This window comes from Trachurus japonicus, chromosome 9 (assembly GCF_045865225.1).
Source record: "Trachurus japonicus isolate A0001 chromosome 9, Traja_1.0".
In the NCBI taxonomy this organism is placed as follows: Eukaryota; Metazoa; Chordata; class Actinopteri; order Carangiformes; family Carangidae; genus Trachurus; species Trachurus japonicus.
In genome coordinates this window covers 28,816,346-28,843,782 of record NC_140915.1, presented here as the reverse complement: position 1 = coordinate 28,843,782, position 27,437 = coordinate 28,816,346, and the positions used below count along the sequence as shown (strand labels likewise).

At 40.6% G+C, this 27,437-nt stretch overlaps 1 protein-coding gene across 2 annotated transcripts in view; it reads right to left on the bottom strand.

The window, feature by feature from the left end:
* pebp4 (phosphatidylethanolamine binding protein 4) overlaps window positions 1-27,437 on the bottom strand; it is a 49,379-nt gene that overhangs the window by 2,714 nt on the left and 19,228 nt on the right. The window contains exons 4-6 of one of the 2 annotated variants that reach the window (XM_085787165.1): window positions 24,917-25,015; window positions 5,778-5,823; window positions 4,951-5,067 (exon numbers count right to left, since the gene is read on the bottom strand). In XM_085787165.1, coding sequence (XP_085643291.1) covers window positions 4,951-5,067; window positions 5,778-5,823; window positions 24,917-25,015 — 262 coding nt within the window. Of the gene's footprint in view, window positions 1-4,950; window positions 5,068-5,777; window positions 5,824-23,339; window positions 24,498-24,916; window positions 25,016-27,437 lie in introns of those variants that run through there. The other variant, XM_085787166.1, reaches the window with a different exon arrangement.

Sequence of the window (27,437 nt, the reverse complement as noted above, 5' to 3'; positions counted from 1 at the left end):
GGCCCATACACTCCTCCTGATCCTGCCTGCATGTTTACCTTATGAGAGTGGCACCTCAGAGTGTCTGGGTTTGCCATGAGGTCAGGTCGGGTTTTGAGCTCAGCTGGGGAAGATGGTGAATAATAACTGGAAGATGAGCAGATGAGTACCTGAATCTCGTCAGGTCCTCTCTGTGAATGAGGACTGCCTGCAGACAGGGGTCCTATAATCAAGTGAGGGCAATGGAGTCAAGTGACCTGTCTGTATGATAGGTCACGGCCTGGTGGCCCCTCTGGCCTGTGCTTTAGTGGAAGATAATGTACCGCCTCTGCAGACCCCAGAATCCCCTGCCTGTCCAAAACAAGGTCCATCACCCCTCAGAGGCAGCACTTTGAAGGAAGCTGAAGGGTGAGGCAGTTGGGGGACAACAAACTTTGTTATAGGGCAAATTTGACTCTCAAGACAGCCATGTGTAAACACTCACACTGTCTCTTAACCTTTTAATGGGAAGAACCTGCTTCACAATAGTGTTAGGCAACATTTCTTCTAATGGAAAATGTCACAGTGAAGATCATTTTATTGTAGAATAACGATCAAAGGAACAGTCAAAACCAGGCGCTGCTTGTAAGGCTTTACACACATAATCCTGTCTAAAGCTGTGCAATCATTGGGCGCAATCCAAAATGAAGCAAATTCACAATATCTGGTGCTATCACGCTGGCTGCTACTCTGCAAATGCTTAGACTTACAAGTGACCTTAAAATAGGCTGGTGTCTGTTTGTAGTGTAGAGATGTGTTTCCGTCTCTCCCATCTGCCTGCTCATGGAAAGGACAGATAGTGTGGGACCTGAGGGCGATGTTAAAGTCTTCCTGCCTCCACTTTTGTTTCCACCTTGCTTCTCTGTCTGGGTATGGCAGGAAGATCAGGACTGCTCTGAGGTGACACAGAACTGCTACATTTAGTGGTGTGGGCGGTGTCCCTGTTAAACCTCTTATAGTGTCTCAGAAATGCTCAAAAGCAAGTGATCCTGTTCATTGCAGGAGCCATATCAGGGGAAGAGCTTCACTGAGTGTCTTTACATAAGATTCACAGTTATACTAATGCAATCCTAATTTCATGGTGAAGGGGATGCTTTGTAGCCGTCGGAGGTCAGGGGTTAGCCACAGATCAGTGCCTAGGGGTAGTTTAGGAAGGTGACTGCCTGCTGTGGACGGACCTGGGTCAAGAAACAGTGTCACACTGATCCCAGATGACAGTCTGTTATCAATACAGCAGTCTACATCGTTACCAAATGCTGGAGACTCATCAATCATCTATCTGAAGGGATGCTTTTACAGTATTTGGTCAGTAATTCTTCTACCTGTCACACTGTATGAAAAATGTTCTTCACTTCTGCTGTAATACCTGTTCTGGTCAATTAAAATAGGTCTGCACTGATAAAGGGCTGTAACAGTAGGATTTCAATTAAAATTGGTGATCAATTTAATTATTTTCAATTCAATTAATATTATCTGTGTATTAAATATCAAATTAAATAGTAACAAATGTTAATCTCTGTTTCCCAGAGTTGAAGGTGGCATCTTTAGGTGTCAAAAATTAAGTTTACAATTATGTGAAACAGTGAAAACCTAAATTCTTCACAGAAGAGAAGCTTAAACCAGACTGGAAATAACCTGAAATTGTTCAGTTATCAGAACTGTAGCTGATTAGATTGAAGATTGATGATCGAACGATCAATGAGATACTGAAAAAAAAAAAAAATGTTGATGATTGTTTTCAGCCAAAAGAAAGAAAAGCAGTTGAAGATTTGACCTTTGTTTTAAAAAAGTAATTTTCTAAAGGGTTGAAACTTAATTTTCAGTTTCAGCTCTACATTGCTGATTTGAACAGAGAAATCATTTCTAACAATACTAGGAACCAAAGTAAGTGAAGTTGAAGAAAAATCCCCCAAACTTCTTTTAAACCCAACAACTGTCAGTTGAAAAAAAAAAAAAAAAAAATCAGCTAAAATTAAAAAACGTCAAAGTGTTCCTTTAAGGCAACCTACTCCTGGCTGAAACTCAGGCCTGCTGTAGCAACCAAATCCTGGCTCTCTTGACTCCACGCAGCTCTGATTAATGGTAGAGGCTGTGGGTGGGTGGGAGACATGGATCTGCCCATTACCACACTGCAACATTGCAAATGGCTTCAATTACTGTGGAGTGTGCTGAGCTGGCAGTAGGGGCTCCAGGAGGCAAGATGAGCAACGTGCACCATCCAGCAGCTAACTCCACTGTGATCCATTCACTCACACAACGCCATCTTCACATACGTCATCCTCTGTATAAATAAATAAAATGGGCAAGAAAGATGACTTTGATCACTTTTCAAATTTCAACTTTCACTCAACTTTTTAGCCAAAACGTAATTCTGGTTGAGTTCTTGTTTTCCTCACATTTTTATATCTAATCAGTCTACAGTTTGTGTTGGAGGGGCCGGCTATGTTAACATTGTATGTGCAAACTACCAGGAAGGCTGAAACAACACTAGATGGCCTCTCTCAAGGCCGCAGCATTTCCCTCCCCAGCACTGTAACACTGTTTCCCTTGACAAACTGACTCGGCAGCACAGAACAGTAGCAGGACATATTGAGGACTTGCCAAGTGGCTGACAAGTATCACGAGGGCCTGTGTGCCCACGCTTGCCCCCTACCCTGGCACAGGGACAGCCTCCATTCAGGGACAGCCTTCCTGAGCCAGAGCAATGGGGATTCCCTATGATCACGCCCCTGTGCCCGGTGCCAAGAGCGCAGCCCCCTGTAGTTTCTTGTGTAACAAACCAGCTGTCTCCATCAGTTCACTGACCCACATTCATAACCTTAACACAGGAGGCACACCAGACTCCCACGGGTCTTCACAACAGACCTGCTCCACCTCTCATTGTTCACCCCCTTTATTACTTAAGTGATGGTCAGAGATGAAAAGAAAAAAGACGACAAATTTGCGATAAAATTGAGTCAATGACTGCACTACTGGAAGTGGAAAACGATCATTAGGAGTCTCCCACCCACGACTAAATGCTCTCCCTTCGCAAATCACATCAATTAATGTCATGGGCTATGAAAAATGCTCTCTGTGTCATACCACATGGAGGGAGGACAGACGCTAATAAGTGAACATACTTAACGGAGGAGGTGGGGAGACATGGGATTCCCTCTGTTCCTCTTGCCTGTACGGGAATACCGTGTTCATGGCCAAGTGGAGCCCAATAATAATACAGCAGGTACACCACTGAATCCAGCCAAACCAATAATGACTGTAAAATCTAATATTTTTCTATTCATAAACCATGACTAGGCTTTCATTCTTAATATGTCACACAGTGTCTATTTCCATTAGCCTCTTTACAAGGGCAGTTATCCTTTCCACAATTGACCCATCAAATGAAACATCTGATTATCCAAGAGTGGATTTCTTAATTTCATTTCCCTTGAATGGAGAGAACAGTTTGCAGGAGAGAGGAAGTGCTGCAGCGGGAGTTAAAGCCATCCAGTAGATTAAGGATGGGTGGATCCACTAACCCTCAATCGCTTCATAATGTGGGGGAAACTATTGTATTTGAGCTGGGAGCACAAAATTAGTATGCACCAGTTTATTTTGCAGAAAAAAGTAAATTAAATTATTCTAAATAGCAGGTTATTATTCATGCTATTATTTCTTCAGCTTAACCACTTCTGACACAGTCAATACTCTAACAATGTGATAACAGTTCGTCTCAACCTCTCCAAATGTGAATTCGGATACAAAAAAAATACCCCAAAGTACATCTCTTTTGACATTTCTTTTTCCAGAGGTTTCAACATCAAACACACCTCAGCCTAATGTGCCTGGATTGTTTGCTGACACAGCTGTCAAAACTTCAAACAGTAGAGACTGGCAGCTCCACACATTCACGGCCGCAGTGCTTGAAGTCTCAGAACGCCCTGATCTCCCCTCAAATCACCGGTCGTGGCCCGAGTAGAACAGACAGACAGGCACGCCCCCTGTGAGGCATCGTACTCTACATCCAAGTGCAGGTGCCCACCTTCAAGAGACTTCTCTTCAGGGGGAAGAAAAGTCAAGTGAAAACAAAACAATAACTCTCTTTCTGCAAGACAAACAGGGTCGTCCTCTGAGAGCCCCACTAAGTAAATGATCTGGTGATAATAGCAGCATTATTCAGGGTTAAAAATGCAGATAACCTGGCAGTGTGTGCCTATTGACACGGTTGATAAGAGTTTCAGGTTGGCAGAGGTTAACAAGACGTGGTCAGACAGACTTGTGCAGGTGTGCGTGGGAGCCAACAATACTTGACCCTGCAGGCTTTAGCACTGCAGCAGACTTATTCACTAACCTCATTAACATTTCCCTTTTCAAGTTCAAGCACTTTGAGAAAATGATCTTCCTAAAGCAACTCCAAATGCTCATAATTGTTTGTGAATAATGGGTAATGACATTTGTCCGGGTGAAACAGAGCCACAGAGAAAAACAGAGGACTTGGAGATTGTTGGATGCTGTTTGGCTGCAGAGCCTAATAATGGAAGCTTCAGTAGAGTCGCTGATATATTTGTTGAAACCTAATATGGTAAAAAAAAAATTTCACCGAACACAGGCCCACTCAAACTGATAAAGCAATAGTTGTAAAATAACAAAACTTCCTACTGTACATCAGGAAGTGGAATAATGTTCTAGTTAATGTTTACAAAAATACCTGCAGCTGCCTATAAAGGTTCTTAAAAAACACCAAACCTACAACCACAACAACCTACAGTGTGGTTATTTTGAGGAGGAACTGTTTGGCCCTGAAGTTTCAGTGCCTCTGTGTAATCTTTCTATTGCTGATTCAACAACTAACTGTTGGCAGTGGTGCTGATCACTGTTGGTATATGATAGATGATAGTGCAGCAGCCAAAAGTGGTCTGAACTCAAGGTACTGGTGTGTAGTATTAGTACCGCGGGACGACTTTTCCTGCCCGGTGAGCGACACTGGTGTATGTGGAAGCTGCTCAAACAACATGAACTGGTAGCGATGAAATCCAGACTTCTGTGGCGGAGTCGGCGGATGATAGTCTGCATGAACAAAACAAAGAATCTGAATCAGGAGAGCTGCCGGTGGATGATATTACATAGAATTACATATGATTATCACAATAAAGCGAGTGAAATCCAACAAAATCTTTGATATCCCAATTGTTTTTATTGTGTACGGTTTGTAAAGATTTATGACTCATGCATCCGGATTATGTTTTTTAGATTACAATAAACCAGTGGTGGCTGTAAATCTATAAAATTGTAATCCTGATTTCCCAGCATTCCTCAGTCACCCACAGTTGTGGGTAATAACCAGCCAACTGTTTTTCTTTGGATAAAGCTCCTTTAATCAACACCAACACTGGAAGACAATAAACAAACGCAACTTCCCCGTTTAAGTGTTCACATCTGACTCTCAAAACTGTTGCACTTGTAACACGTGTTTTACTCACAAAGGTCTGCTGTAGGAAGTAAAATTACCCAGGCAGGCCAGACAGTCACGATAACAATGATAAAGTTAAATTTGTGTTAATGATCATATAATAAAAACAGTTGAGTTAATGATGATGAAAACCAAACCTGCAACAGTCCAAAATATAACAGTAGAATAATTATTTCCAAAAAATATATAATTTGCCTCAGTACATTGTACATCTTACACAACAGGATAAATAAATCTAATTATTTAAAGCAATATGTAATGAGTACTTAGACTACAGGATGAATGGTCAACTGAAAACCATACTTACCAGTGAGGGTGGTTCCTTGTATCTGTCCTTTCTTGAGTGATCCTCCCTGTGGATTAAAACACGGAGTCAGTCAGAGCAGGACAGTCAGGGTCAGTTCACTTTAAAAAACTGAACATTTGACAAGAGAGAGAGAGAGAGCACAATGCGCATCACTTAAGCCATGTGCTCCCACAACCAGATATTCTGTGCTTGCTTAGCTCAGTGGTCAGTCCTTGAATTAGCACCCACTGTACCAAGTAGAGAGAGAACGGAGAGGCCATTTCATTCCCACGCCAATTTTATGAAGACCTAATTTTGTTGTTGTCTAACCTGCTTAGTTTTGACTAAAGTCGAGGCAAGAGATTTTAGCTAATATAGCACTCATAAACACTGAAGTTTAGATGATGACAGATAATAATTTTTCACCTTTAAATCAAAGAATAAATTAAGCTTACATTTAGCTCCTAAACAGTGTAAGATCAAAACATGTTGATTATAATATTTTAAGTACATAAAAGATTTGTTACATTATTACCTAAAGATAAATGAGCTGTCCGCTGAGTGAATCTCCAGGTAGCACTTTCCTGTATTATTAATTACATATTAACTTCCTGTCGCCTAGAAACAGACATCATGTAAAACTATGTGAGGCGCAGATATCTTTCATAAGCATTCTCTACTCTATATTTGTCAGGTTAAACTCCCCCATCCCCAGGAAGCACACAGTCAGGGACTTCACACAGCAAATTGTGCACACAGGAATGTTTGTTTTAGTAGACTTGGCTGCTTAGGTTACTGCAAGGCGGCTGCATCCTTGAGTGGGAGGAAAATTACTAAATATCTTGTACATGTAATGGTCCAAAACACACTTGAGGTAAGCATGGAAGTCCCCATCACAGGCATCAAATATCTGGCCTCGGCACCTCTTTCTGTCCTCTTCTCCACACACAGGCTCCCCCCACAGGGTGACAGAGGTACTGTCTTGGTACTAGACAGCATACAAGGTCAAAAGACAGGGCCAGTCTCAAATGTACAAACAACAATAATGGCATGTAGACCTTGTTTTTCTTCATATGGGGAATGGTGGAAACACACTTTCCTCTCAGCAGATATGACTGCACATTAACATTGGAGAGAAAACTTCAGCATTTCAGCAACCTAATAAATAACTTTAATACCAGTGTTTCTTGACATGGAAGATTTCAGTTGATCTCTACTTAGATGTTGAGCAGGGGACTATGAGGCTGGACCAATTGCAGTCTGACAGTTAAAAAAAAAAAAAAACTAAACCTGTTATCCAACTGTCGAAGAGCTGCTGTTTACATGATGACCATGTAATAGTGCTAGTTAGGATTTTACTAGCTATGGTCATAAAAAAGAAGTGTGCATGCAATTCTATACCAAAATAATTAAGATGCACTTGTGAATTTATTAATAACAGTTTAAGGATTTATAAAAAAAAATGTAGAATAAAAAAACAACATCAATATAGTATAACCAAAATATAGTAGCTAAACCATGAGCCCACTAATTTGCATCATCTTATCTCTAACCCTGCAAATATTGTTTAGGAGGTTTAACAATAAGCAACAACAATAATAATAATAAAGTGCACAGCACTAGTGTTTACTCAGACTGATACAATTCAGAAGATTAGTTTCAACTGTGAGTATCTTCATCCACTGATCAGTGAGAAAAAAAGCTTTATTTAGAAATAGCAAGAGTCCTGCAGCCTGCAGGATCCAAACCCATCACCATAGCAACAGGTAGTCAACATTTGAGCGTGAAACATTTTCCCACATCTTAATGCTCGGTTCTCGCTCACTCTCCATGGCACCCTGTGCCCTTTAAATTTCATTATAATACATAGAGTAAAAACAACAGCAAATGAATGTGATATTAAAAATTCAGCCACATAATAAAAGACAAGTCAATCATATGCATATCTCACATAGAATCACAAGATATCATGATCTGAAAAATAATCAGTTTGGCGACCATAGTGGTCTATCGATTCCAGAGCAGAGCTGCTGTCACAGTAGTTGTGACAGGTCAGCACGGTGTTGACGTTGTTGACTCTTGATGCTCAGGGACTCGCTCACACTAATCTACAGGACATTCTCACGTGGTGGGCGGCTTCCCGCAGGGACCCTAACGTGGGTGTGGGGCGCAGAGCATGAACAGTTCAGACCACTGAATGATTGACAGCTGCATGCTCAGTTAATTGTATGAGATGTCATGTGTATCGCTTTATTCTTTCAGATTTTTATATAATTAGAAATGCACCCGCAAAGCTTCTAATTAATGTTATTTTGTATGGATAAATATATTGACAAAAACAAAATGCGACAATGGCATGGAGACATACTGGAAATGGAAATGATGAATCACATGAACAGAACTTGTCAATTCTTCACCTACTGCCTCTCAACCCAATAGAAGGAGCTTCTTATTAATTTCACGCAGGCAAAATCTGAGTGATGATGTCATAAATTAGGTGGCATAACACAATTATGAGGTTGTATCTATGCGAACTTACACAGGTTTTCTCATTTTGTATTGCAGCATGGATGACAGATGTCTTGCCTGTTTGAAGCAAGCCAACTTTTTTATACAGTAAATCTATTACTGGGTTGTTACAGGGAATCAAAGGCCACATAGTGCATTGATGAAGTTAATCTTGGATCAATGATGCTCTGAGCTCAGGGTTAGAAAAGTTAAAAGCGCTGAGACTCTGTACCCGAGACACTGTAAGGCTCCAATAAAAGAAGAAGAACATTATTAATCTAAATGAAATGTCTGTCAGACAAAGCCAAAAAAGAATAAAAGTGATGATGATGATGGATCTCATTAGAAAATAATTGAATTTATAACATTTATAATTACAGGTAATAGATATATAACAGATGAAATATGGAACAGAATTATTATGTATGTACTATATACTGTAATAAAGGATTGAGATTAAAATCGAATGTAAACAAATGTGTTGTTTCATATAGGCTACTTTATATACATGGTGCACTAACATTGTTTCTCCTTTGGAAAATGTGAAGCTTCTTCATACACAGAGAATAAATAGTGTAACTCCTTTGCTGTACAATATCTAAGTTCTCCAACTACAAACAGTTATATTTTTGGATTGTCTGTCCTGACCTCAAGCTGAACATAAAAGTTACATTACATAATACAGATGTCAGAGAAACCAGTAGTTTGGACTACAGTTGTGTGCTTTATATTGGCAATAATGATAACAGAAGACAGAGTTAACAGCTCTGCAGTTCAAAGCACTGTTACTGACTACACTGATCCTTGTGCTAAGTATTAATTTGAATAAAAGCAACATAAATCATTGTGACACAGCCATACAATATGTATGAAGGTTTAAACCCTGACAAATCGTCTAACTGTCATTCAGCATGACAACCTGGACATTTTATGATCACCAGTCAGTGTTTGATACATAGATACCATCAAGAAACTACAGCAACATGTGTACTAAGGGACAATAAGCTTTTGTCTCGAACACTAATGAAAAAAAACAGCATGAAATAAATTACCTGGATCAAATTAAATGAAGACTTTTTTTAGTCAGAGAACATGTGACTACACTTAGTATTCTCATACTAGGGGAATACCCATTGCTGTGTTGCGATAGTGAATCACACGGAGAAGTGTGGGAGAAGCAGAAACTGACAGAAAGGTAAACACTGAAAGCGTCAAAGCATTTACTATTTTACATATTTAGCAGAAAAGAATAAGAAAACTCTGAAGCATAAATGTGTTAAAGTCTTTCAACTGGACAGAGTTAATATACTGTATATCAAGGGTGAGCAGTGAACAGGAGTGGGAGAGAGGGCAGTATGCAGGGTTAGGCTTAGGGGGCCTGTGTTGAAGACACCACAACAGGAAACGTGTGCCTTGGTAAGTGGTCTATGCAAAAGTCCCTACAAGCTGTTGTATACCTGACCCTGACCTCTGATCCGCCTGTGGAGGGCAATAATGGAAAACAGCACTGTGGTTTTAAACACAAAAACTCTGAACTGATCAAATACATTGTTCACTGCTTGTTTCTAAACGTCTAATAAAAATAGTGTTTTTAATTGTTTTTATTTTCTGTCCTGTTTAATTGTATAGGGTCCATTTACCCCTTTACATGCAGATACCAGATCTGACTACCGCGGGTCCAGATGTGATGCTTTGGATGCTCAATCCCACCTCTGCCTGCTCTTCATCATAGCCCAGCTATGCCTGAATGTTCTACTGTTTCTATCTAACACTCTGACTCAGACAAAAGCAGAAAGGATCCCGAACAACCTACACGTTATGAGCAATGAATAATTCTGAAAATCTGGAAAAAGCTATGCAGCAAAGCTTTTTCTGTGGGTCACGCAATAGCCTGACACTCCAACCACAGATATGCAGCGCAACAGCTTTGTCTCTGTTCTAAGTGAAGTATAACCAAGGCTGAACCACAGCAACTATTCCATCATAATACACATTATGAAGTCGCTAGCAGTGTTATTGTTATAGTTGATGGAACAATGATGCATCTCCTCTGAAAAGTGACAGACACAAACGACTGCAGGCATCACCGGGGTAAACTTAGTCGATATTTGAAATAAAGTTTAATATCACACATGAATTGTTAAGTTAGAGGAGGAGATGAGCAGTGTGTTTGTATAATGTGCCTACATAACTTCTACTAGGAATCCTCTGACAGGATCCAATAGGTAGGAGTCTGTGAGGAGGAGGTGGGTGGGTGCAGGGGTGCGGTTTCACCAGGAATACCCACTTGCCCAACAACCCTTCTACTTCTCTGTGTGGGTGAGTGCTTCCCTTTGTCAGCAAGAGTTACTCATGCACCTACTTGTATATCCACCACTTCCCTCCCTTGCACACCCCGTAAACCCACACCTACGACAATCAGCACCCACGTCCTTCTAATGCAGTTCTGAGAGCATCATTCTCCCTTTTACTTGCAGTCAGGCTAACAGACGGGGAGAGAGAGCATGACAGATGGTGTTCACAGCTCTATTTCTGAGGCTGGACTTGTACCGCCACAGCCACCCCTCCCCCCCTCGCCTATTCCACTCAAGCCAAGTGCTTATGACTGCCTCCTCATCTTCGCCTCAGTAATCAGCCCATTCATTTGCAGGGTTATTGTGAATTAAAAGTCTATGTCTCACAAGGAACCTCACAGTTTACAGGTTAAACATAGTTTTTCTTTCAGCGTGGAGGAGAGAACCGCATAACTGCTTGACTGAAGGATACCTTGACTGCAACCTGCAGCATCACCTGACTTTTTACTTTACTGACACACACAGTAACAATTATCGAGGCTGCCTTAAACCACCAGTCTCTCCTTGAGCCTGACATAAATATGGTTGTCAAGCTGGTGCACCACACCTGTGCCACCCATTCTAAAACTGCAGGCAAAACAATGTCTCTGTTGACCTCCAGGAGACACTAGAGCCAGACATCATTAAGCAAGTTGACACATCACTGTGGATTTTGGTTGTCAGACAGAAGCCAGAAGCTGAGTGAAGAATTTGCACACAGCCACACACACAGTTCAAGCTCCTGTGACTATGTAGCTCTTGCACATAGCAGGCCACTTCCATACAGGGTCTCTGTCCTGTGTGTCCAGCTGGTCTTTGAGCAGGTTCCTGAACTCTCAACTTTGCTCCATCTTTTCCAGGTGGCCCTCGAAGACCTCAGAGGAACAACGGTCGACTTCTGCCAGATTCAGCACAAGCTGTCATGCTAGAGTGAAGTGTGCACAGCCCGGTGACTCACCACTGATGCCTGCTGTGTCCTGTCCTGTCCAGTGTCCCTGTCATGGCCCACAAGGGTCACCTGCATTGTGTAATCAAACTAATGGTGGTCAAGGAGTATTTGTGGACAGAAGCTGTATGGTCACAGACCTCCTGACCTAAAAGTGAACAGATCATGTTTTCAAGTGCACAGAAAACCAGTGGTGGCACACCATATTCCTCTACTGAAATCTCTCTGATGCTCCTCAAAAGCTGGGCAGTTGCCTATTCAGGTCTGTAGTAATAATCACAGTATTATATTATATTATATTATATATTGGTATACTGGTTAAGTGATAAAGAGGAACTAAGGCCGGTCGCTTTTCCGCTGTTTTGCTAACCTCCTCCGGGCCATGTGCATTTGTTTACAACAAAGCCGGCCAGAAATCAATCAATAGAGTGGTAGACAACTATATCATATACGATGTTACGTGTATATTTGTGTAGTTTAATCTGTCATAAACAAGAGATTATGGGTTACGGGGCGCATTTGTGTCGCGGTGCCGCAGAGACAACAGCTGGGACACCAGGGCAGCGGCCCCAATCTTTCAAAGGGGTTTTTCAGCCAAGAAACATAATAAATGAGAGAGCCTCCATTCTCAACAAGTTAAGCCATTTATTAAGCTATCACATTTACTCCAAAGCTGTTTAATTAAGGTAAAAAAAAAAGTTGCATAGTTAAGATACAAATCCTGCATAGTTCCTCTTTAAAATAATAGACAGCTACATTTCTTTAAATCAAACACATAAAATAATATAATGCTTGATAATACTTCTCTTAATTACAACTAAATTAACCTGTTGTGTATAAACCTGAGGGGTTTAAGTCTGAGATGAATGGATAGTGGAGAAATCTAACAGTGTTCAGCTGAGCGGGGTGGATTGGGTGAAAGCCAGTGGGGGAGTCACCCATGATGTGCTTCAGTGCATCAACAAATTAACCCACTTAACAGTAGCTTGCTGGACTAATGGCTTTAGTAAAGAAACTCATTTGGCTTTGGTAATGAACTGAGTTGGAAATGTAAACAGTCCAGTTATTAAGTGAACTCCAGCCATCACTGACATCACCCGACACACTGTGATGTACCAAACCTACACGCCTTTGGTCATGCTCATTAGTAAGAAAGCACACTATTACTCAGATCACTGGCTTAAGAAAGTAGCCACCCAAACTCATTATCACATCTATCCATTCGGTCCAATCTGCATACATTACAAAGTGGCCGTGTCGGGTTGGTCATCAGCAGATTGGGCCTAACAGGACAGAGAACAGGCCAAAGTGAGAGCGTTTTAATAAGCTAATTTCATCCAACCTGGGTGCTGCTCCCTTGCAGTTACTGTGTGTGTGTTTGTGAGTATGGGTGCTGATGAGTCTGTACTTTTAGTACTGTTGAGGGAAGCCCAAGCCTGAGTTCCCAAGGTAACAGTCAGTTTGAGTGGGGGCTGGCTGACTCATTTGAAGGGAATCCTGGAACCTGAACAAGGCTGCCCACTCGCCCCACCCCCAGCTTCATCAGCACAAGCAAACAAGGCGCTGACATGTCCCCATATAGGGCTTCCTACTGACGGGGGTGGCACTGGAAAATCCCAGCCTGAGCTTGCCTACAAGTAGCATCAGAAGACACGCACACACAAACATGAGGCCTCCATGGAGATAGTAAATGGATAGATTATAATAGAGCAGTATGCCTACAAATACATCCAGGCACGTGCTGGATTTTGATTAATACATGAAGGGACGGGGGAGATGTAAGGGGGTGGGAGAGGAAGAGGAAGATTAAGCTTATTAAACAGTCAAAGGCACAGAATTAAAATAGTTTTTGAGGTGTGAACAGTGACACAAAATAAATGAGTATGGATACCTTGTGGGCCCGGGCGTGGAGGAGGAGGAGAAAAAGAAGTGAGAGGAGAGGAGGAGGAGGCAGAAGGAGTAGGAGTAGGTGGACAAGAGAACGAACTCTTTGCCCACACAATTAATCTAATTATTAAGAAATTAAAAGAGATCAACAGGCGTGTAATTGACCACTTAATTGGTTCAAGGTCAGTCGGTTCTTTCGACTTTGGATGGGTGGTGAGCCCGTGCGCAGAAGGGTGGGAGAAATTTGGTGAAGTGTCTTCAAATTTTCAATAATTAATAATAATTAATAAACAAACACAGCCACAAGTGTTTCCCCAATGAATAACAACAGTTTTAAGTACCATTAATCCAACTTTTTTGTTATTCATAGAGAAGTAAGGTAACACACTATTTAAAAGTCAGAACAATAATTTTAGAAACAGTAAATTTTGACCATCAAACAAAACACGCACATATATAGTCAGTAATGCCCTGCTGTTAAGAGTAGCCATTTGCTTCTGTCCACTGTTATATCTGTTGATAACTATAGTTCATTCAGTGTCTTTAGTCATTAACAACGGAGAGCTGGTACAAAGGGATTTAAGAGGCAGCATTACTGTTTTGAATTGCTGGATGTTTAATTCTTCTATTATAATTGAGGTGGGAGCGAGACAGAGGTTATGGTAACTGCTGGAAACCTGTCCCACTTCACAGAAAGGTTAATGAACCTTACAAGTCCTATGGGAGATGGAGTATGCTGTTAATTTGACAAACGTGGGAAATAAATGCTTTTATGCTTTTATTGACGGTGACCAATAGCGGCCTTTGCTGGAATGAAAGGTTTTAGTCTTTTGGGTGCTTTGCTATGAGGCAAAACAATAATGTGGAATGCATTTGTTGGAAGAAACTAAGTACATAATTGTTTGAATAGCAATTTCAGGCCAAAAAGCATCTTCATTAATAATTCCTACTTTTGGGGAACATATACTGTGCAAAATGTACAGTAACCTAATTCATGTTATGAAACAACTTTGTTCTGAATACATTTGTGGGAATGAGGAATTTTAAAAAGGTTTGTTTTAAAATCTACATATTTTCACTTTCCATTTTATGCACCCTTGGTCTGGGTTTCATTTTAACAGGGCACCGAGGGTTTAATACACTGACAGCTGGAGAGGAACATGTGTAACAGTGTCGGCGAGGGAATCGTTGCAAAAGGTGGCGATGATAGATCTGATCAGGACAGTGGTTTTAGGCACAGGACCAGCAATATATATTCATGTGTGCATGATTAAGAGATTAAATGGATAATCTCCTTCCCATTCAAAAAGCCTGACGGAGGCAGAAATCTGGTTTCACAAAGACAGACTTTAACTACAGCTTAAATCTAACCAACAGTCAGAGTTCAGAATAGATCATCCATCAGTCTGAGGTAAACTGATTTTCTGTGTATGACTAAATCGGGGTATTGTAAAGATTCTTAAAAAAAAACAAAAAAAACACGGAAATCCTTGCAGAGAAATTTAACAAAAAAAGCAGCAATTTACAACGATTTAACGATACATGTAATTTTCAGTCTGTTTCTAAGCACTAACAACTTCGTTTTCATCAGCATGTCATATAGTGACTAAATTTGTGATTAAAAAGAAAATCTAAGAGTTTCCTGACCTTCTGCCACCGGGGTTAAGAGACTTAAACTTCTAAGCAGTGATGGAGTGTAACTATGAGCATCTACTCAAGTACTGTCCTTAAATGTAATTTTCAGGTCTGCTAATCTAACAAAAATACATATAATAATGTAGTGTATAAAACTGTTGAAATTAACTTGCATTGATACTTTAAAGTACAGCTTACTGACAATACAATATTATCCTAATATTTTCATTTGAATAGAGCACTTGCACTAATTGTTATATTGCGACTTCTACTTAAAGTATTTGAATAAAACTTGTTCCATTAATTAAAACTTTCGTTCAGGTTAATGGAAAGAGTGTTTTGGGGTTAAATGCGATCCTTATGTTGACTGTTTGTGGGGCACAAACACAAAATGAATTCAGACACACCCTTTATGCAGCTTGATCAAAACTGAAATGCTGTCTTTTTTCCCAGGGAGGATGGTGTCAGTTTGCCAATAGGTGCAATTTCTACAATCGGCTCATTTGTTTATATCAGTCTTGATTTTTGAGCAGCTGTCTAACTGGCATTAGACTGGTCCGTATAGGAACACTGTCATGACCTTATAGACCAGTATAACGAATCTTCATGAAACTGGCCCTGGTCTTGTTCTTTTTGATAGCCCCTCTCTGCTGAGCCAACTCGCTCGCTCTGTCTCTCACTCTTTTTTTCTCCCAGCGATACCATGGGCACTGTTTCCTGTGCCTGTGTGCGCACTATGTTTGCCAGAGGAACACACAAGAATCTGTGCTCCACAATCCCTCTTAACCTTTGACCTTGACTTATTGTTACCTGTGAGCAGCACTGTGGCAAACATGTTGTACAACTACTGCACAGCCCTGCAAGCTGTTTGTGTTCTGCAAGTATGGAGGGCAGGGGAGGAGGGAAGGAAGAGAGGGAGCTATTTAATCCCCCCCAAAGGAACTCCCCTCTCAACCCGTATCATGAACTCGCAGGCAAATCGCGTTGCTGGAAGGCACACCACACACACACTGCTGTCTTTTTAATTTCATCAGCTGAAAGAAATCTATACAGTGCTTTGGAATCCGACTGAGCTGCGGAGAGAAGTGAACTATACAGCACCCTGGAATGTAAACAGGTTTCACACCAACTGTAGCATAAAAATACCACATTGTAACAAACCTCTTGGCTATGATAATGGTCAATAGTACAGATCAGAGGTCTTAGTAGATTTTATGGTTGTTAGTCCTACAGCATATCAATAAGAACAAGTTGAACAAATCCAGAGAACAATTCAGAGGAAATTATTCAAGTGTAACATGGACACAATATTGGCTCCTGCTGAACATATTGTATTGACAGTGGCTTTTCGTTTGCCATTATGAAAAGCATTATCTCCTGAGAATATTAGGAACGCTGTCATTAAATCCTATGCAGTCGGCTGCTTGGTTAGGAACAGATATGGGCTGTAATCTGCACAGAATGGACTCATCCTCCTGTACAATGTTTGTTATTGTCAAGTACTCAAAAAATAGGCAGAATATTTATTTATTATCAGTAAAACAGAGCCAGATTCTGTTCTACGATGTCCATCTACATGGACAGATAATTGTCAAACCTCCATCACTGAGCCATGGTAACACCGATGTGCTCTGTATTTTTATATTCATGGCAGATTCCAGCTTCACTGAGTGCAGTTTATTTTATTATACGCAATGTGAGCTGTCACACAAGTTGTAGGTATTTGTTCATCATACAATATACACTATGCTGCAGTTTTCAAATCTTATACTTTAGTATAACTTTTGGAATACACACAATAGTAATCAGTATGTAGAGTTAGACAGGCCACTATAATATCTGCCAGCTTTGCATTCATAGCTGTCACACTTAATTATCATGCCAAAATACAAGAAAATACATTGGCTGCAGGAGGTCTTTTGTGAAGTCTTTGTTTTTGTGTACAATTAACCGGCAAGCATGCTATATACTTAAGTAAGGGCTATTTTAGGTGAGCATAATTGTTAGTGAGTTGTTTTTATCAGCATGCCTCACTCCCCTTTACCGTACCCTATCAGGAGACACCCCTATGAGGAAGCGTTTTCCACAGCCGCAGCCCTACTAACCCCCCACTAACCCTGACATTTGTTCATTTACCCGCCCCTCTTTGCCACCTTCTGGTTTCCATGTCTAGCCCCCCCCCCCCCCCCTCACTAAACCACCAACCCCCCACCCTCTACATGTCTGTCAAGATTGACCAGGGGTACAGGTAGGCTGACTCCGGCAAGCTCCCCCACCTGTACCCAGAAACGCACAAATTCGCACGTGGGGCCGACTGCCAGAGATCCTGCTTTACTGACTGAAGTGAAGGGGAGGGGGGAGGGTGGGGGTATGACAAAGACGACAGCTTGTGTGGGGGAACATTGTCTGCGGCTGCGACTAGAAATCTTTTCAGGAAAAACAGGATTTTATACACAATGGTCGTGGGTGTGAAGAAAGGGGGCACATATTAAAAGAAGCGCCTTTATGTGTGCACAGCTACTGGTTTTTAAACTGCATTTGCATGGAGATGGTCCAATCTGTTCTCTTTTTTTCTCCCTACCAGGCTATAGTGTGACAGACTGGATCAAAGAGGGCTTTCCAGGTTGTCCTTGTTTTCTTGGAGAGTAATCGTGATATTTTCAGGACAGTGTGCAGGGTAGAAATGAAGGTAGCACACTGACACATACTAGGCCTACTTCTTTAAATAAAATTCATGCGTAAGAGATGTAGTATGCATTTCCTTTTCCCTGAGAAAAGTCACTAAGCCTATGTGGTACAATCAATAGGAATTTAGTTTCCTTAAAAAAAGCCATTGGGACACGTGAAAACTGTAATTTATGGATGATTACACCCTCGCTGTCCGAACAGCATTCACGACTTCTGATAGGAAACCATAGCAGCTCACGTTCTTCATGCAGTGAAACCTCCTCAATCATCTCACCACGGCAACCACAGCAGGGAGGTCAGTTGTTATAGAGATAGCAAGAGGCTTGGTAGGCTATCAGCTACAGTATTGTGTGTGAAAGTGTGTGTGTGTGTGTGTGTGTGTGTGTGTGTGTTTGTTTTATGCGGACGGGGGATGGAGCTGACAATTGAGCGGAGGATTCTTATGTAATTCTCCCTTTAGGTGGCAGAGAACAGTGAGAGCAGCAGCCCACACTGAAGAAGAACCTGTTTGTTAATAAGCTGTAAGATAAGATAAAATCAATAGGATTATTATGGGATGTTTGTACACAAGACCACCGAGGTTCAGATGTGTCAGAGCGATAGGGACGCCAGCGAGTTCAGACATGAAGTTGGCACGTCAAACCTGTAAACTGCCGATTTCTGCTCTGCTATCCCTCTCTCAAACTCTGTCACACATGCACACAATTCTCTGCATGCAGACAGCAGACAACATACAAACACACATGAAAGCGCAACTTTGAAAAAGGTCATATTCAAAAAGCTAAAAAAGCTAAAAAAAGAAAGAGCCAAGCTGAAGCTAAAAAATAAAATAAAAACTAACAAACACCGGCATCCCGATCTAGCGGAGAGGCTGTGAGGAGAGTCTGATGGGGGTTTAGTGTGGGAATGACTTCCAAAAGCTGAACTCCATGTAGTACCACCTCTGACATTTGTCTGGCTGTAGCTGACAGCAGGATGAGCACTGCTCTAAATGTTAAGCATCTCCAGCTGGGCCTCCATGTGAAGGACTATTGTTGCCTTGTACCTGGGGAGGTTTTGGTAGTTATGAAAAAAGATGAACGACCTGCATGTAAACTTTGTAAGGGTCAAGCTAATTCAAACTTGGATATTAAATTCCATATTCAAGTTCTGGGATGACTCTTGATCACATGGCTGGTGCTTAGTTTACTTACTCCCCATTTCCATTTTTCATTTTCATTATTGACAACAATCTGTTCAAACTGTTTAAGGCACTTCACATTAAGTGTGAATGTGTTTATGCTGTCAGTTTAAGTTTAAACAGGATGGCAACAGGTGCACAGAGTAGAGTTTAGATTAGATAAAGTTGCTTCATATGACTTGGAGCCAGGAGGCACTTCTGTGTAAAAGTTTGTGAAACCATAAACAAGCAAACTGTTAACCTGGGTTATGAGCATGTTTAGCAACTTTGGAGGGAAAAAAAAAAATCACATTAAAAAGGAAAATTGTTCAATTCCTTTGCGCCCACCCCCTTGTCATAAGATATGGATGTCCCGTAAGGTTATTTGTGTTTGCTGGGAAATGAAGTGCTCAACTGGATTAAAAACATACTGCATATGTTTGGAAATCTGTTTCCCTGGGCGTATGAGTGGAGTGAGCGAGCATGAAGCAGCAGCTTGCGTCTCCTCCAAGAGAGAGGGCAGACACTCTCATCATTAGCTGGGCTACAATGTGCTCCTCTACCTGCTCCAATCTGCACAGCCAGGCTCCACTCTGACGCCAGACAGATGTTCCCAGCACGAGGTGCAAAGTACTGAGAGGGGAAAAGAGAGTGAGCAGGAGAGAGGCAGAAGAATGGAAATATTCAGCAGCGTACACAATAAGAGTTTAATTATGAATAATACCAATGGCTCTTTGTTCTCGCAGTGAAGCTAGGTATGGTTTGCCTGGCCTTTGGGAAATTGTTTTTGGCTTCCATATGGGGGCACCTGTCTGTCAAAAATAAATGCTTAAATCATAACATGCCACAGTAGGGATAATTACAGGATTAAGAACAATGCAATTATGTATGTTTATTTGCAATATTGGACAGGAATTGTGCTAAAACAAACTCTAGGGCTATTGCAGAGGTAGAAATGGATGTAACAGGACTCTGATACTGTCAGATACTATTGATCTACGAATGACACTTTTGCCAAACTTGACATTCAACTGTAACTTAACAAGATGAAGACATATTCTCTTGTCACTCAATGTGTTTACTGCAATGTTAGTGTGATTAGACAAAGAGGACATGCCATACGTGACTGATGGACTGGTCGGGCAGCACCTTTGAAAGATAAACTGGTCGCAACTTGTATTTTTATCACTTGTAGCATTAGAGAAATCTCTCAAGTGCTTTCTGTGCAGCTACGACCTGATGTATCTTACTCCCCTGTGGCATGTATTACTGCTCCTAAAACTATGAAATCCATGATTATCACACACTATTCCTCCATAAAATCACAGCAGCACAAACTGGTGAATTAAAAAAAAAAATCTGTTTCGGGTGGTGGGCTGTAAAAGTGAATAAATAAAGGATAAAATAACACCAGTGTTGTCCTTTTAAGAGCTAAATAATGAATGAAATACTGCAAGGAGTTACACGCCTAATAGTTTGCAGTTAAAAGACATCTTGAGGTGTGGAGCAGGCGATCTCTGCAGGCCACAGAATTCACAAACACAAAGCCAGCTGGTTTGACACGCTCACAATACTGCACTGTTTGTATTTGCCTGACCAGCAGCAGAACACAGGCTCTGTCCTCCTTTGGGAGCTGCTAAAACAGAGATGGATGTTAAAGCATGTATTTCCCTCATGCGCCATAATAATGAGCACAGCACGCATTGTGCTGAACTGTCCAACTGGCCCTCAATTAACTGAGGAGAGGAAGTTAACAAACATATGAAGGCTTCCAATCCACAGAGCTCACTGAAACAGATCTGGAAGTGAAGAACCTGAACAGGTCATTCATCTCGTGCCTTGTTTAAAATGTATTTTATGTAACTACTATTTAGTCTAGTTAAACAAAAAGGAAGATATCAGCCTTAATGCTTTTGCTTCAGGTGGACACATTCATGCAGTCTGAGTATTTTCTCAAGTGTGTGTGAATGGAAAGACTGCACAAAGAGTAATTTGAGCACAGAATATCGAATAACTAACCTCGTGTTAACTTTTCTACAAATTATCAAAAAAAAAAAGTTGAGTATGTCAGACAACTAATACCTTTCATGTAGACAAACACTCAGCAGAGAAACTTTACACATTATAAAAAGTAAGAAAAAATCCATAAAAACCTAAGGCTATACATCTCTGTTTAAATGGGATTTTACAGTGATAATGAACACCTTGGCTTTTCTCAGCGCAGAAAAGAGCATTAACTGTAGTACTGTTTTGTAAGTTCATATTGCATCATGTTGACTCTCGAACCGCCAAAACTATAATGAGAGAATAAGTATTAACAAGTAAAAGTAACACCCAGTGCTGTATTTATATAACCTGCCTCTATTCAGATACTAATGATTTGCTTGTTACAGTAATTATTGCTGCGAGACTATACCGGAACATCTGCATTGATTTAGACTCTGTGAGAGCAGAGAGAGGGAGGGAGAGGCTCGCAATCTGGAAGTCGACTTCGAGAGCGAGACAACAATCTGTTGATGGTTATTTTGGTAATTGTCCATAATTGATGTAAAACACAGAGAGTTGCTGGAGATTCTAAATTACTGTTTCTGTAGCTCGAAGGGTCACTGAAAATGGGCAGTTGTGATGAAAATGCATATACAGCATCTAATAATGTGAGTTGTAAAAGAAAGTGGACAGCTGGTAGGAGAAGACGAGACACCCACACAGTTTACACTTAACTGCTGGATTAAATTGTTCTTGACTGTCAAAAGTAATGATGTGATCAGTGATACAGCCAGTTAAATAAAAGATTTGACACCTGACATGCACATTATAATATGATTGTCTTACACTCTTACTTACATTATTTGTTGTGTCATACATGTACTAGAGCCCAGCCCACATGGACTTAAAGATGTCAAATACTGTTGCAGTGGTGAAAGATTTCTGACGCAGTAACTCCATATCTAGTCAAAATGGAGTCATGACCAGAATTGGGCTCTACTTATTGTTTTAACATATAATAACATGTTTAGTGTTTCCTATATCAGTTTTGATTAACTAAAATTGTGATCATTTAGTCTGTTATCCTACATGAATAAACCATTAGATAAATCCAGACATTAGAATAAGAATAAGAATCGGTCCTGTTGATGATAACGAGTCTATATAGAAGAGTGGCATTTGAATCAAGTAGATGTAATTAAGCTTGTTTTAAAACACACGTGTATATGTTTTATACTGTAAATGGATTTATCATATAATTTCAAGGTTATTGATAACAAATGATGGAAACAGATTTCAGTTGATGATACTGTTTTCCATGGCAAAGTGCAGATTTTAGGTCTGTCAATGATTTTTTTTTAATTATCAGTCTTAGAGACATAAAATGAAGGCATGACATCCTGTCCATCTGTTACTCAGTTTGTCCAGTCAGCCTGAAAACTTAAGGGCAGATTTGTCAGACAAGACCATAGCTTGTCACACATACTATAAAAATACAAACAGAATGTTCTGTCTTCTGTCCAAAGCTCGACACATAAAATCTGCCACAACAGAGACTCGCTCCCTAAAATACAACCATTTATTCAGAGGAACATAGCGGAAATTAAGGACAAGTTTTCAGAAAAGTGTAGAAAGTGTAACGGACAAAGCCTTTTCTCCTCAGAGGCACCTTCGATCTTTCTGTTCCTATAATGCTTTCTATACAGTCTGCTTCTTGAAAGGCTCCATGTTGTAGTTGTGCCTGATCACTGTATGTATGTTAGGCACTAGGCACATAATGCAACAAAAATCAGACCCTCAAATTCCCCTCTCTGTTGTTTCAAAGGAGTTTGGCACGGCTGTCACACATGTGAAGAGATCCTCAGCACATGTTCTGGTAAGTGAAGGTAATACTGCTCACAGCAAGGTGAGTGTTGCGTCTACAATACACAGGGTAGCCCAGTGTGTCCTTGTTCTGTTACTGCTGCTTCTCTAATGAGACCTCCACTAAATAAATCTATGGTGCCTCGGTGCTCGGTCCGGCCTGACCTCACTTCACTCTGGGATGAATTAAGGAAATCTTTTACCTTCATAGCTGTGGCTATGGATAAAGAATACACACTAATTATGGAAACATCCACAAACTGGGGCAAGACTGCATGACCTTGGACTAATGAATATATATGAAAAGAATATGGCTGCTGCAGCTCGCACTGTTTGACGAGGGAGGATCAAAGCACTGATCCATCTGACATTTGAAAGCATGACCCCTGACTTCAGCTAAAGAAACTACTTTGTTTTACAAAACAACCTACTGTCAAACACACGTTGCCAGAAATATCATTTTAAATGCCAACCATGACATTGTCCTGAGCTTCACTTTGTTTACCTTATGTACAGATTAAACCAAGTTATATACACAGAAATCATATTCAATCATTAGTTGTTGTTGGGGTTTTTTTTTCTGCTGAACTATGTGTAAGTGCATTAATTCAGAAATCGAACCACATTCCTGTCAATATCACACCTGCACTGAAACAAAATCCAATAGATTCACATCGACACTTGAAAAAACAAAACTGCGGTTGTGTGATGTCACCTGGCCACCCTGGTCAATTAAACACCTCCCACTATGGGTTGGCATCACTCAAAAGGCTCATTAACCCTTCTGACCAACCACCAGTCACAATCAGAAAAACATCCCGTCACATTGGCCAATCCCTACATGGGCAACGCAGGTCAACACCCACACAAGTGACAGGCAATTGAATTGCTGCAGAGAATGTGGTCTGTCTGAGCACTTGAAAGACATTTGTTTATTTGCAGCTGGTCACACGGCCAGACAGACTTTATGGGCTTAAAAATAAGAAGCAAAGGTGATGCCTAATGCAATTTTATAAAGTGGAAATGTCTTCTTCTTCCTCTGTTTTTTTGTATATCAGTGATGTATGTGAGTGATATGATATTTACAGATCCTTAAAGGCAAGCAGGAATGCGGTTGCATAAATCATCTCTTAAGTGCAGCAAAGATGAGCTGAATCACAAAATTCTGAATTTATGCGTATTGTAGGTTTACTAAAATATGTATCCCAGATACATCACATTTGAATCTTTGAATCAAAGTGGCATTTACTTAGTGTACAACAACGACTTATGAAATGAAACGGGAGCAGTGATACATCGCTGAAGCGTCTTTGTGTGCTCGTTTTTTCAGACCACTAGTCTTAATCTACTGGGTTGATCTCCCGGTTCCCGCGGGATTATAAAATGTCTGCAAACCTCCAAATATTTGAGGCAATCAACAACTCAACACGCATTTGGCGTTAGAATGCAAGAATGTGAAAACACACAAACGAATGGATAAAAAGGAGAGAAATATGAAGAGAAATAAGGGGATCGGAGCCGTGCCCATTTCGGGGGTGTAAAATATGGAGAAGTGTGGATCATTGGGGGAGCTGCTCTGCCTGGGGGAACAGATGAAGGGAGGACACTCTGCCAAGATCTCTCCACTGGAGGGGGAGCTGAGGGACTGGAGCTCTATGGGAGAAAGAGTGTGCGCCTCGCATCCTGCTCTCCTCAATCTCAGTCTCACACGCCTGCATTGACACGTCCCAGGCTCTCTGCAGCAGAGGGAAATTGCTGCTGACAGGGCCTTGCAAACTTTCACAGCCATTTAGAAAGACTTACTCCCACACTTTTGTCACAGGCATTTATTGCACAAGATACATGATATGAAAAATTAACATTTTTTGAACTTGGCATCCTTTCTTCACCAAGTTAGGCTTAAAAACCATTCATAATTTTTCAGCCTTGCAATCGGCCCCAGTGCAGATGTAAACACAAGACATGCCAAGTGAGACCCCGAGATTATGAAAATGCACAATTTTCAAGAAAAAAAAAAAAATCCAGACACCACTTCATAAATTTGTAGCATATGAGCTCCTAATCCAATAAGAAATGCTGTCCGTGTCACCCATACCAAAACACACAAGGCTGTTTTTTTTAAGTGAGAGCAGAGGTTATTGCAGACAAACTCTACCTTTATGTCGACGACCAGCCAGTGCCTCCAGTAAGCAGAAGTTGGATTCTTGCGGCTTGGAGCATCAGGATCAACCATCACCAGAACATACATCTTTTTCTGCAAACAGAAGGAAATTCATATATCTGTACTTTTAATACAGAACAGTGCTTTACTAAAGTACCACACACATTATGATTGGCCCAGAGGCAGTTCCAGGAACAGCGGTACCTGATCCCTTTTGCTTTCTAAATGCAGCCATGTGCTGTTTGTACATCCAGTTGCCCAAGGCTTGACAGCCATCTCTGTAGCTAACAATGCTTGGTTTAAATATTTCAAAACAGATGCTTCACTTTACTTTCTTAACTTTAACTTGTTGTACTTAAAAATGCTGTAAGTGGGGAATTTTATTCTATTCATAAAACGTGTGGTTTGTTTTTAAAGTAGCTGCTTGTATTCTCAGCTGGGTACAGAAATCTCACAAAGCCAGTTGATACCAGAAGGCTGGGTTTGCCTTTTTTTTTGGGCTTGACACATGATTATAACACAGTCCTCCTTCAGCTGTCAAGGCTAAAATGTTAAAATGTTAGAAATAAATTAACAGGAGACAATATTGTTAAAAAAGCACATGAAATAAAACTGTCCTTAAAAGGCAACAACACACAGCACTGTGGCTGCACTAATCAGAAACTCATTTTTATAGAAAGAGTACATCTCCATCTCTTCTCTGTTATTCCTTAAACTTAATATAATTACTGTGACATTAATGAAAATGACAACGTTTTGGATCTGATACCAGTCCGTCTCGTTAACATATTCACAGTAACTTTCTGCCACTTATCCAGTATCTTTATACTCCTCAATCTGTCAATACATAAAGTGAGAGAAAAAGCATCTTAACTAACACTTGATCACAGTTATTGGACGTTGACTTGGCGGCTTAATTGCCTGAAAATGTTCATTCTGTCTGTCCCTAAAAGTTAGAGAATTATGAGAGCAGATTGAATTATTGCGAGAGCACATTTGTCATCCCTGGTCCTGTGCCCAAAATCTGCCAGACCATATGATGGGCTTTTTTTTATTTTGTTCACTTCCTCTACAAACAGAGACATTAGTCGAGGCAGTTTCGATCCACAATGTCCTCTCACTGTATGTATGTACTTTCAACTGAAGCAAGACCATAATGTTATCAGCTTTAATGCATATAAAACAGATGTAGCGTTTCTTAAATTCCCACACACGACTGCCAAACAACACTGTCTGTGGCGTGGTGGAAGATTTCATAGAATCAAATACTCCCGTGTAAACATAAACCTTAAATTTCTGTTTGTTTGTGTCCTATCAACACACTCTTAAAGGCCTCTGAAAATTAAGCCGATGTACTTGAATGAGATAAAGAAGTAGTCATGTATTTTTCTGCAGATGCTCATTTTCAGAAGGATTCACTGCCTACCTGACAAGCAGTAATAAGCGTAAACAACTAAGCCTAATAATAGGATAATACTGTAGTCTCTGTGATAGTGCCTGCAGGTAACATCCAGACACACCAGCAACAATAGAGCCTCCTCCACAGCCTGTCAAAAGTGACTCTATATCAGTGACCCCCTCGGGCAGCTTACCAACCATGACCTGTTGCCTTCTCAAGAGTTGTAATCCTCATTTGTACATGTTTGCTACCAGGCAAAGACACTGTGATAATGTAGTTACACTAATATTTAAGTCAGACCCTGATGCATTCAGAAATAACACGGCTTCAAACAACAGCATGCACGCGCGCACACACACACATACACACTCATGGCACACACGCACACAGATAAATGCAATTTAAGCATTTAAATTAAAAATGACCTCCAGTCACAATTATCATCGAAATAAATAGCACTTTATTGGATATTTCATGAGAGTTACCATGGATAGAGATACACTGTATAGGACAGGCTTAGATTTCCTAAAGCCAAATTTAGAACAACATTAAGAACATTTCACATTCATTTCAAACTGTAACAACAAAATCATGGCCTATTTATAGTGGGGACTGAATTTAAATGATTCCTGCACATATTTATTGCTTGAATTTCTACCTGTAAGAATCTGGCTGGTCCAGCTGGCACGGGCAGCAAATAATACAAGAAGCTCCCTCCGTGCTTGCACTTCACACATTGTGGCATGTACCCTTCTCTCTTACAAGTACATTTTTTTCCTCCATCTGTCAATTCCACATTAATTACACACAGATATGTGCGAAAGACTCCAGGGAAAAACAGATGCATATTCTGCCATCTGAAATAATTTATCAGGGTTCGAACAAACTAAATGTATATCAAAACAGTGCTAATTCTCATAGCTGGATAGTGTAAGGCACACATTTTCCAAGAATATGTCAGAGCTCTGTGTTATTAGTATTAAGCATTCATACTTATGGGGAAACTTAACATTTGGGGGTTGATGATCATTCACGATTTAGATTTGCTTTTACACTGCAGCTAATCAAATCTGTCACTGATGACAGTTAATTGCCTCTACCTCAGAGGACAAAGAG